The following is an 11,010-nucleotide window of genomic DNA, read 5'->3' on the forward strand; positions in this document are numbered from 1 at the left end:
AGCTTCAGAGTTCTGAGAACACTTAATCCAAACTGCTAGGGTGGATGATGTTTTTCTTAGGATGTTAGGACATATCTCTAAGGCTTTTAAAAAAAATTATGTCAATCCTTTTGCCTTTATCATATTCCCAAACTTTTTTGCTTTTTGTTACTTAGGAAGTGTGCTGAACAAAACTAAATGCAAGATGTCCAAGTAACAAAATTTTCTGTACTAGGCAGAGCAAAAGGCAGAGGTCTGCATTTATTTTAAAATATTTGCTCCATGAGGTAGCAACCATCTAAAAACCCATTTATGGCTGAGTTGTCATGAGCAGATCTTTGCAGTAAGTTTCTTAATACTTCGCTTTTAAATTTCAGCTGTTATTATGCTGCGTGGTTATTTTTGTGCAAAGTCCTCTAGATGCTCTCCTGTACTCTCCTTGTGTCCTAATAAATGCATAAATCACCTCTGTTTTAACAACTAAAAGTCTCCTTGTTTCTGAAATGTGTGAAGGTGGAATAGAAAGTGAGTATCCTCTCCTAGTGGAAAATAAGGTCTCTGACTCCTGTAATGTCATTTTAGTTGTATCCTTTTGGTAGCCTTGGAGCCCTTTGTACTCTTATTACTTGCCCAGAAAATAGTGCACTGCTGGGGCACTGTGTCCTGGCTAACCTCCTGAGGACCTCACACATGAATAAAGTCATAAGTGATTTGTGCCATGATTCTTTGCTGGTATCTCTTTTTTGTAAGGGCAAGTTCAGTTGATAAGGATTAGCTGGAAGCAAGGTTCTGTTTGAGCCTTGTATTCAGGGTATGATCCTGCCAGTCTCCTGAACTCTGGTGATTTGCTTGAAGGGAGAGGAAAATATATCTGATTCCTTGATGGGACAGCTTGAAAGAATGCAATGAAAAAATTCTCAATGAAAAGCACAATGGTATTTTGCTCCCTCTTCAGGTTCACTCTAGGAAATGACTGAATAATTTCTCATTTATTTAAGAGTTTTAAAAGCCCCTAATGAATGTCTGTATGCTGTTTCTGTTTCTCTAATCCCACTTGGCTGCAGCTTCTGAAGATATGCATTGAACCAATATGAGCTGTTCCTGAAAAAGCTGCTCCAATATTATGTTCCTGAAATCTGTGTAGCGGCATCATAAATCTGTCAGCACACAGAAAATAGCAATTTAAGTGTATTCTTTGCATTCTATTATGAGATAGTGTTCCACAAAATTTCCTTTGCTGCTTCCTTATTTTCAAAAATCTTTACAAAATTACTTAAAATATTTAAATATATTGTATTTGGGGACTGTTTTGTTTAGTTGATTTTTGTTCACACTTCTCAGGAACTGAAAACAGCTCTGTGACCACAACATGGCAGCAGGACTATTCTTTCCTTATCTCTTATCTCTATTAATTTTTTTATAACCCCCAAGTTAATGCTCGTTGTTAATCTCTGGCTACTATATTTATCACTTTCAGCCACTTAGGCCTGACTCCTAATAACAGATTGCATGTTTTTAGTAGCTTTCCTGCTTCATCCTAAAGGTTCTTCAAATCCCTGGTGAGACTATTAATTCTCATTCTCCCTCTACCAGACTTCCCTTCAGTTTTAATAGTCTCTGTGGCCTTTCCAGTTCTCTAAAACATTCCTGCCTCAGACAATGAGTGAAAAAGGAGAGAGCAGAGTGTGAAACACAGGCCACAATAGTCTGATATAGGAATGTGTGTTTGGAGAGGCCCGTCAGCCTTAGAGCTGGAGACTTTGGGAATGTTCTGTGCACAGAGACACCATGGCTCATAAGAATCATGTTTGTCCCCATGTGTGTGTGTGCAGCAGTGCTGTCTTTGTTGGCATTTGACCCTCTGCAGAGTAGCAGAGGATCCTTTTCAGGTGGAAGTTTGCTGTTTGGGAGGGCCTGCAAAGGGCCTTACTGGGGCAGTGATGCTGGTCCCCAGCTGTTGTTGGCAGCTGTGTCCTGGCTCCTTTCAAAAATGGAAGCAGCCTCTATTCTGATCCTCCTCTTTCAGCCTCTTCTGATCCTCAGCTATTCCTGAAGCTCCATGCTGTGAACATTAAAAATCATCTTGTCATACCCACCCTAAGTTTATTCCCAGTCCGACTGTAATGCTCATTTATTAATCCATTTGGCCTTTAATGAACCAACTCTTTCCAAACCAGTGTTTTTCCCACTAATGTGTTTCTCTAGAGTAGTCATATTTTCATGGCCTCTAGCTCAAGCTTTTCTAGTGTTCTAAAATGGTCTGCACATGTCCTGGGCTACTCTAATTGCTCTTCTCTTTACTGTTTGAATTTATTGTGGTTCCCTGGGAAAGGCCAGACAATTTGTATTGAAGTTCTTTTTATTTGTTACTCCATTTTTAAAAAAAAATTGTCAATTAAAGAAATAAAAAAATTATTGAAACCATAGTTCTTGTGTCTTTTTCAGTAGTGTTATCTGTGAGGATTTTCTCTCTCTCCTTTTACAGAATCATGTACATGTTTTTGTGCTGCTGTCATAGAGAGGGAATGCTGCAGCTCCATCAGCCCTGTCTGGAGCTGGGGAACTTCACAGCTGGGGATCCATTCAGGCAGTGTTATCTCTCTTGGCCCATCCTCTGGTCTCCATGCAGGCAGACATGTTTCTTGATGGCAAAGTCTGTGCAACAAAATTCCACTTTCTTCATGTTTTACAGCCAGAGGCAAGCTTGGCTTACTTAGGCTAACTGGGTTTTTCAATATTGTATGTTGATCCAAATATCTGGGCTTAAAGTCTTCATAGGAAAGTGAACATGCAGATTTTGGAAGGGCTTCAAATTTGGGCCTTCCTGAAAGCTGCCACCTCTACAATGCCTCTTTTTGCAACATCAGTGATTTTCAGAAGGTGGTTTATTGTGGGGCTTGAATCAAGATAAGAAACTTTCTGGTAGCATCTCTGAGACAGAGTGTCCTGCTCTTGGCTGACATCCCATTTCTGGTCTGTGCTTTCTGCACTTTGCACTGCTGACCTAGGCTGGCTGCTCTTTTTATTTCACTCAGCGTTGTGCCTTAGTAGCTGGTGACAACAGTGGGAATGCTGAGTACAGGTGAAGGCTTCTGAAGGAGTGTTGTTTTTGCAGAATTGATTAATGGGGATGTTCACCTTGAAGTAAGCATGCAGTTCACCCCTCAGGAGGTGTCCCTTGTGACAGACCAGCAGAAGTGTTTCTGTATGAAGAACGTAGCAGGATTTATACTGCCATCTATGTCTCTTAGCAGGGACTGCTTATTTTAGCAGACCATTGACCCTGACTGCCCTGAAAAGGCACAGTTAGAGGTCACTCAGTAAAGAGAAACAGCCCAGACCTTCACTACTGCTCTGTCTTATAGGGAGTTCAGAGTCACTCTTTATGCTTTGGAGAACTAAATATTCTTTTCCACCCTGGTGCATAAGATATAAATGGGTATAAATGTCTTGTGCTTTTTTCTTTCTTCTATAAGCATCTGTCTTCTCAAATGAGTGATAGTGTAAATGGTGACTTGAATTAGTGTGTTTTTAAGTTCTTTTAGGAACAGCTGCAGGTGGTTTTTAGGATGCTCACTTGCATGTGACTTTTTAGCTTTCTCAGCCACAATTTGATCCACTGCTCACATACTGTTAACCTTTATCAATCCTTTACATTGTTGAGGCTTTAGATGCTGGTGCAGAGCCAAAGGAACTGTTCAAACATAAAGTACATTTGAGTCCCATGGCCAAAGAATGAACTTCAGCAGTTACTGTGCTGAACAATCTCAGTGTTTGATATTCAACATATGTATGCTTTAGGTAGATGAGTGTTGTTCAGGTAAATCACCATGGCCCAGGACAGGCCTCTGCCAATCACACTTTGGAAGCCAGAGGGCAATAAAACTGCTCAGTTTTGAATTATGTAAGGTGCTGGTCTGGATTTTCATTTCCAGAGACAAACTGTTGAAAGTGTTCTTTGAAGTCATAAAGCAAGCCATTTTTTTTTCCTTCATCACACTGAAAAAAAAGTTAGACAGCTTTTCCATTTCAGATACAGAGATTCAATTATCAGAAATTTGTAAATGCATCAGAAAATGTAAAATGTAAATCAGAAGGGATTTCCTTACTTGGATTTGTTTTAATCCAATAGAAGAAAAGCAGGACAATCTGGGAACTTCTTATCCAGGGCCATTTGGGACTATAACTAAGAAAATGACAGCATCTTACTTAGTTGCCCTGCTTTATGTAAGTCCATGCAGTTTGAATCTGGAAGTGTGTTCTGGTGTAGTTCACCCTAGGACAAGGTGCTATAAAGCCAGCAGAGCAGGAATGTGCTCCTTCTGTTTTACCTGCAGAATTGCTTAGTCAGTTACAATTGCTTAGAGCTGCAATCAATCAGAACTGTGTCTATAAAGCCATCACAAGTAATGAGGCGTTAGCAAAACACAACTCTCAACTTGATTTGCTCTGCTTATATACCACATTATGCCCTGCTTGCATGAGTAGCATTTAATGCAGATAATATCTTTTCACTTTTATGCAGGTCACAGAGAATATAAAAAGTGTTGAAGACAACAAACACAGTTTTTCAATACCGTTTTATACATCCTTAAGAGTAAATCTTGGCATTAAAATAGAATTTGCCAGTGTTATTGATGCACCCTGGAGGAAGAAAGGCAAATCACTCATGGAAATGGAATCATAGAAACTCTGCCAAACTTGAACTGGTGTGGTTAGTAAGGAAGCAATAGTATGCAATGGTAATAAGTCACTTATCAAACACATAATGCAATAAGGATAGTAAATTGGTGAGTTCAGTCAGGCTGTCCTGATTGTCCCCATTCACATGACAGCTGCCAGCTCATTTTATGGACACTGTTACACATACTGCTCAAGGCTAAAGGTCTTTTGAATTTCTGTTGTGTGTTGGTGCCGACTTAAAAGAGTAAGATAAAAAGTAAGCAGATAATCACAGTAACTTCCCCTTCTGCAAACCCCAAAGAAGCCATTAATCCATTCTGTCAACCTGCTGTGTCAGGACTGATTTAGTATTCTGAACTTTTGCCTCTGCTTTGGAGTGAGCTTTGCCATGTGCTTAAGTATTGTCAAAGAGAAGGCTTAGTTCTGCCAGCTGATTCTGATAATACTCTGCCAGTATTACTTGTGGTGGAAGTGTGAGATTCTTAGCAAATTTAGTATTTATTAGTTCTCCACCTAGTTGTTCAGCCAATCTGCAAACTGCTTTTATATAAGGAAATATATTGGAACTCTTCCTAAACAGAGACATGTTTTATTGTCACACATTTTTATGGGTTAGGAAAATCAGGACTAATGCACAATCCCCCTGAAAAGCCTCAGATAATTTACAGTTTATGTGTCCTTTGTTACTAAATGACAAAAAATCAGTGTCTTTGAGTAATTTAGGGCCTAAAAGTTTGTGGTCTCACATTGCTATCCCAACTAAATTAATTTAATAAAAATTGCTTACCTGTGAAGACCTGACTGTATGTTGTGATCTTCAGAGCCCTTTCAGTGTTTTGTACCATATTGGTTATAATTGGAGAAAAGTTATATTTGAGCTCTTTAAAATGGGGTTAGGGGCCACTATCTTTGGATAATGTTTAGATTTGGATAATATATTTGACCATTTTCTTCTTCAAACTTGCAAAGCCAAAGGATAAGAAGAAACAGCTAAGGTGTAAAATAAATATGTGTGCTGTATGGGGAAGACTATTTTAAAGACTTGAAATAACGTGTGGTAACCCTCCTCTCCCTCAGTTATCTGTTTAGCAAATGCTAATAAAATTTAAATCTGGTGGGAGGAAAATATATTTGCTGCAGTATTAGTACTCAACTGGAAGTTTCAACAGGTATGTACTTGTGCTGAACTTGGGTCAAATAACTTGGAATCCAAGTTCTCATGGTAGCCACATATGCTAGGCAGGGAAAGCTTTGTAAGCTTTTTTTGTCGTAGTCACAGTTATAAACTGCCTTAAAATGAACTGCCTGCTATTGTTTCCATTTTCACATCTGTAAACAGTGTGTGCATGGAGCAGAATGACAGATGGATCTGCATTTTTAGCTGTAGATGAATGCTCACTATAAAGACAGCTGTGATGGTGGGAGAGGTGCTTTCTGTGAGCTGCTGCTGATGTCTCTTTTGCCTTTGGAAAATGGGCTGATGGATGTGCAAACAGAACTCACTCTTTTGGTACAAAATCAGCAAGATTAGACCAGATCAGCTATTTTATCAGCATCAGTTAACCCAGTGATGTGTGATGAAGTCTTAGTGGAAGTACTCTACATGATCATCTGCAGCACTAGATCTGGACAATCCAATTGTCTCAGGCAGCTGAGAGCTCGATCTTATACCAGAAAAAAGCTGCCTTGCAGAAGGCCACCTTGCCATTGCCAACTGCAGGATCTCTGGGTTGATTCACCCACCAGCAGGGAAGGTTCTTATTTCATTTTCTGTGCATGATTTTACAAACAGGAACAGCAGATTCTAAAACTTATTGAATTGTGAAGCTCATTCTGAACTCCTAATGTCACCATCAGGAATAACTAAGTTTTTCTAGACGTCTTTTAAAAATGAAACTGAAGTGGAATTAGTTCCAACTCTGTTTCTGTCACTGTTTTTTCTTTCTCCAGTCCTTCTGCCTCTTGTTCCCTTATTTACCTCACAGTGATGCTGCCAGCATTAATTACATAATAGATATTATGAGTTTAAAGGAGAGATGTGGAAAAGACCCAAAGCTTTTAAGCACAATCAACTGTTCGTAAAAGTCACCAGGCTGTTGTCTGGGTTATCTGTATTTAACCAGGGATTTCTCCTTCAGCCATGAGAACTGGAGTGTCCCAGTCTCTGAGAAAGTCAAAACATAGGGAGGGAACAGCAAATGAAATTAAAGTATTTCCTTAGTGCCCATGGTAACTGTCCCCTTAGCTGATAATTCTGAACCTGTTAAACGTTGCTGGAAATAGATTTTGGTCTCTGATGATCCTCCTGTTGTGCAAAAATAGGCTTTGTAAATCCACCTCCACACATGATTAGTGTTTCTTAAATTGACCAGTGATCAGTGAAAACTGACTAAAAATTACTACTACTAGCATTACATATTCTATGGAAGGATTTTGGTTTTGGATGGACAAATACTTCACTAAAAATCACTCATATACCTAATTATATAAATAACAGTACAGCATTGTACTGACTGGGAATGGCAGCTAATTAATGCGAATTGACCTCCCACTTAACATTATCAGCTTTTACTTTCCTGAAAAGCTTCTTATCCATGCCAGCATGTGCTTCTTGTGTTTCAAACCGTTGCTGTCAAACCTTTCCTGACAAGCACTGCCATGGCACACAGAGGTGCTGGCTTTTTCCTGTCCCAAATTCCCGCTAACCCTGTGCAGTCAGTAGCTGCCAAGTGCTCCTCATCAGTTCACAAAGATGATCTTTGAAGTCTTCTGAAACATAGTACCTGTCAGTTAAGAACAATAATTTCATGCCCTTTTCCTCTAATATTTGATGTAAAACACTCTCAGGGTAAGATGCTGCTGGGGTTAAAAACAAGCACCTCATGATGGCTTTCATAGTGTTCTGCAAATGGTGAATGTCCAGGGTTTCATCTCAGGCTTCATAAGGGATAGGAAGAATTGTTTTTTCTCTCTGGATCTTGTTCTACTCTTTGTGTAGTGATAAAATGTTTTAAATCATTTAGCTCTTGTTCCATGGGTATTTCTGTTGACCCCAATGCAGGTGGCAGGCATGACTTTGGCTCAAAAAATGCTACTTTTGGGTCCCACTGATGATTTTTTTCTTTCATTTTTCTTTCCCTGTTTTGAACTGTGGAGAGTTAGTTGTCTGACAGAAGATATCAGACACACTAAGAGATCCATCAGCTTTTGTGCGGAATGGGAGCTGTGCTGATAGCTCTGTTGGCTTCTGTGGCTACAAGGGGGCCACAAATTGCTTTTATTCTCAGTGCTGAGACATCCTCCATTGAGACTGCAACTATCAGCACATACAGCTTTATTTTAGGCCAAACTGCTTACCTTGACCACTGGTGTAGTCAGATTCTATTAAACTTCAGCAGAAATGAGTCCCAGCTGCCATAGTGGTTTTAGGTAAGTTTCAAGAATAAAGGGTAAACCAGTGGAGTTCTCTCTTGCCTCTGGTCTTCCTCAGAACAACCAGGTCAAAAGTCTTGCTAGAGATACTGGGATAGAAAGATTGATGACTGCTTGAATTGACCCCAGTGTCTCAACCCTCAAGTGATCTGAAGTTTGGGAACATGGTGTACCTAGAAATGTGTGTAGGGTAGGGGTAAGAGGGGGAAAATGGCAGGCACAATGATCTTGGGTTAGTTTAAGTTGTCAAGAAGAAGGACAGAAAGAAAGAAAATTTCCTTATATCACATTTCACTGAGCTTTGGATTAAATATAACACTTTGCAAGAACGGGGAGAGATGTGAGAATCAAAAAGGTGATATCTTAGTTTTTTAATCCCCTTTTTCTTGCACCCTGCAAGCAAGAATTCCCAATGATGCTGCCCTTGCAGCTTTTTTACATGATCAATCATACTGATTCTCATTTACTTTTATGTGGCTTAAGGGAATTTAAGATTCTTGCACAGCTCCAATTAATAGTAACTGAGTTTGTGCTTGTGTAATCAAAACTTGCCTTTAAGATGACATTTATTTCTGTGAGGAAGGAGGATAAAGCTAAGCTGGAGATTTTATGGGATACTGAGAACTGGCATTTCATGGAGCGCCCATGTTCCTGTGGCTGTTCTTTTCAGCTATAAATTTTTAATGATAGAAATTTAAGACTTAATAAAATCAGGAGTATCATGAAATCTGAGGAAAACTAACGTGGCAGTTTATTCCAGTAAGAAAGAGCAGGCTGTTAAATGAATCCCTGTTTGGATTCATTTAACTTTAGCACCATTGCATACAGCAGCTTGCTGAGAGCAAACACCTCCCCCCAGCTGCTGTGTAAAGCAAAGTCATGGTCTTGTACAGGAGCCAGATTAATTCAGTTCCTGGAGCTGTGTGTCATGACATAACGAGGTCTCACCAAGCTGGACTTTTCTGAGGCTTCTCTCTCATAAATCTGCTTTATGAGAGAGAAGTTGTCCTTTGTAGTTGCTCTTAGACACTTCAACTCACATCAGGTAAAGAAGCCATGAACAACACAGCCAAGAAAACCCAGTTAACCCATAGGCAAGTCAGTGAAAACACTATTTGTTAGGAGAGTGTGTGTGCTAAGTAAACAGTGCTAATCTTCTAAACCTAATCTTTGCATGCTTTGTTCAATAGAGAGATTTTTGTGCTTTATAGTGTTGCTGCTGCTTATTGCCAAGGAACATGCACTGTGCAATTATGACTGAGAACAACAACTTTTATTTCATTAAGGAAAGGTAAGAAACAGGTAAAATGTACCTAGGCAAAGTGTCTGGTGGTTTGGGAAGCCTGTGTTAGGGAAGAATTAGCTGAAGTGACCCACTGTCCTTTGCATCTCCCACCCTTTATCTGAATCGGTGCAGTCAATATACGTCAGGGACAAATCAATGTGTAAGCAGTGCAGGCAGTGTTCTTACTCACACCACTCATTACATGAGGAATGTTTTGTGTTGCCGAGTGCCAAAGACTGAAAAGACATCAGGAACATGTAATGTGTGGAATGTCTTTTTAAAACAGAGTGAAGGAATAAAAAATCTATCTCCTTAGACTTTTGTGTAGCTCTATATTAGTTAACAATGGTATGTGCTATTAGTACAAAAATAATTTAAAAAAAATTCCTTTTATCATTAATGCAAAACAAAAATCATACCCTGTTTATACTTGCAGAGAAATTACCTCTTCATACTATGCTAATACATTATTTATATTTTACCTTGGAGACTTATTTATTTGAAGGCAAGCAAAAAACCCCACTAACTTTAAAGGGCAAGAATTTAATCACTAAGCCTAGCTAAGAGTCTCTTGACAATTTTACCAAGTCAGAAAATATCTAAGGTTGAAAAAGTAATTATTTGCTTAATGGTTCTTTTTGGTATAATAAAAAATAAAACAAATGCCTGAAGTACTACTGGGCTAATCTAAGTAGTTCACCTAGAGCTCCAAAATTTTGTGTATTTCATAAGAAAGGCTTATCTTCCAGGCCTTGCTTCAAAGGGTCTTTATTGTAAATGGGTAGGAGATGTTGTCAGATTAGAGCCCTTTTTAAAGCTTTATTATTTGTACATTGTCACACAATGTTTTTTCAAAAGCTGTGTACCAAAACCTGCATATTGCTAAAACCCCTTCTTTTCCTCAATGAGAAGAGTGATGTCCCAGATTAATTTCCAAGCAGGAGGTGATGGTAACTTCAAGGCTCCTCCCCTTCCTCATCTTGAGGACATAGAACAGTTGGGATGTTAATCAGCCCTGCAGGAATTCTTTCATTTCAGCCTTAGCAGTTCCTGCAGGGGCTCTATCCTCCCATGGCTGGGGTTTGTTCAGTAGCCTGGTTAATGACATAGCTGTGGCACAGGAGCTGCACCCAAGCTCTCTCCATGTCATCTGTGACTCAGGGTGCAGCTGGGCCACTCCATCACTGAATTGGTCTCTATAAAGATAAGCGTTGCAGAGTTACAAAGAGGAAATAAGTCCCTTCACAAGAAAGAGTTTAAATAGAGTAGTGTGCTTATTTCTTTCCATACTAACATGGGTGTTTTAAAGATAAACTTCAACTGCCTGATCAATTTTATTCACACATTCTGATACAGGATACACAAGTCATGCACTTCATTGTGAAATCTGTGCTGTGATGCTCTGGGACTCACTGCAATCAACATGAGGTGTGATATCTCACAAATTGCTGTGCCAGCATAACTCATGCTTCAGCTGAGCTGAACAAAAGATCTGCTTTTAATGTGTGGTGCTACAAAGATAACAGGACTTAAAGTGTTGAATTCTGGCAACCATTTGTATATTGTTGCATTTATAACAAACTGGGACTCTGATTCGAAGTTCACATCTGTCTTCATAATGGAAGCCTTTA

The 11,010-nt window shown here is 39.3% G+C and overlaps 1 protein-coding gene across 1 annotated transcript; it reads right to left on the reverse strand.

Moving 5' to 3' along the window:
• Positions 1–2,429: 2,429 nt before the first annotated feature.
• On the reverse strand, positions 2,430–9,832 carry SPMIP4 (sperm microtubule inner protein 4). Its single transcript, XM_058019364.1, is given in 6 exon segments — positions 2,430–2,830; positions 5,450–5,545; positions 5,548–5,569; positions 8,020–8,027; positions 8,137–8,321; positions 9,825–9,832. Coding segments are annotated over 6 exon segments (720 nt in total).
• Between the last annotated feature and the right edge of the window lie 1,178 nt (positions 9,833–11,010).

Source organism: Melospiza georgiana, chromosome 1 (genome assembly GCF_028018845.1).
Source record: "Melospiza georgiana isolate bMelGeo1 chromosome 1, bMelGeo1.pri, whole genome shotgun sequence".
In the NCBI taxonomy this organism is placed as follows: Eukaryota; Metazoa; Chordata; class Aves; order Passeriformes; family Passerellidae; genus Melospiza; species Melospiza georgiana.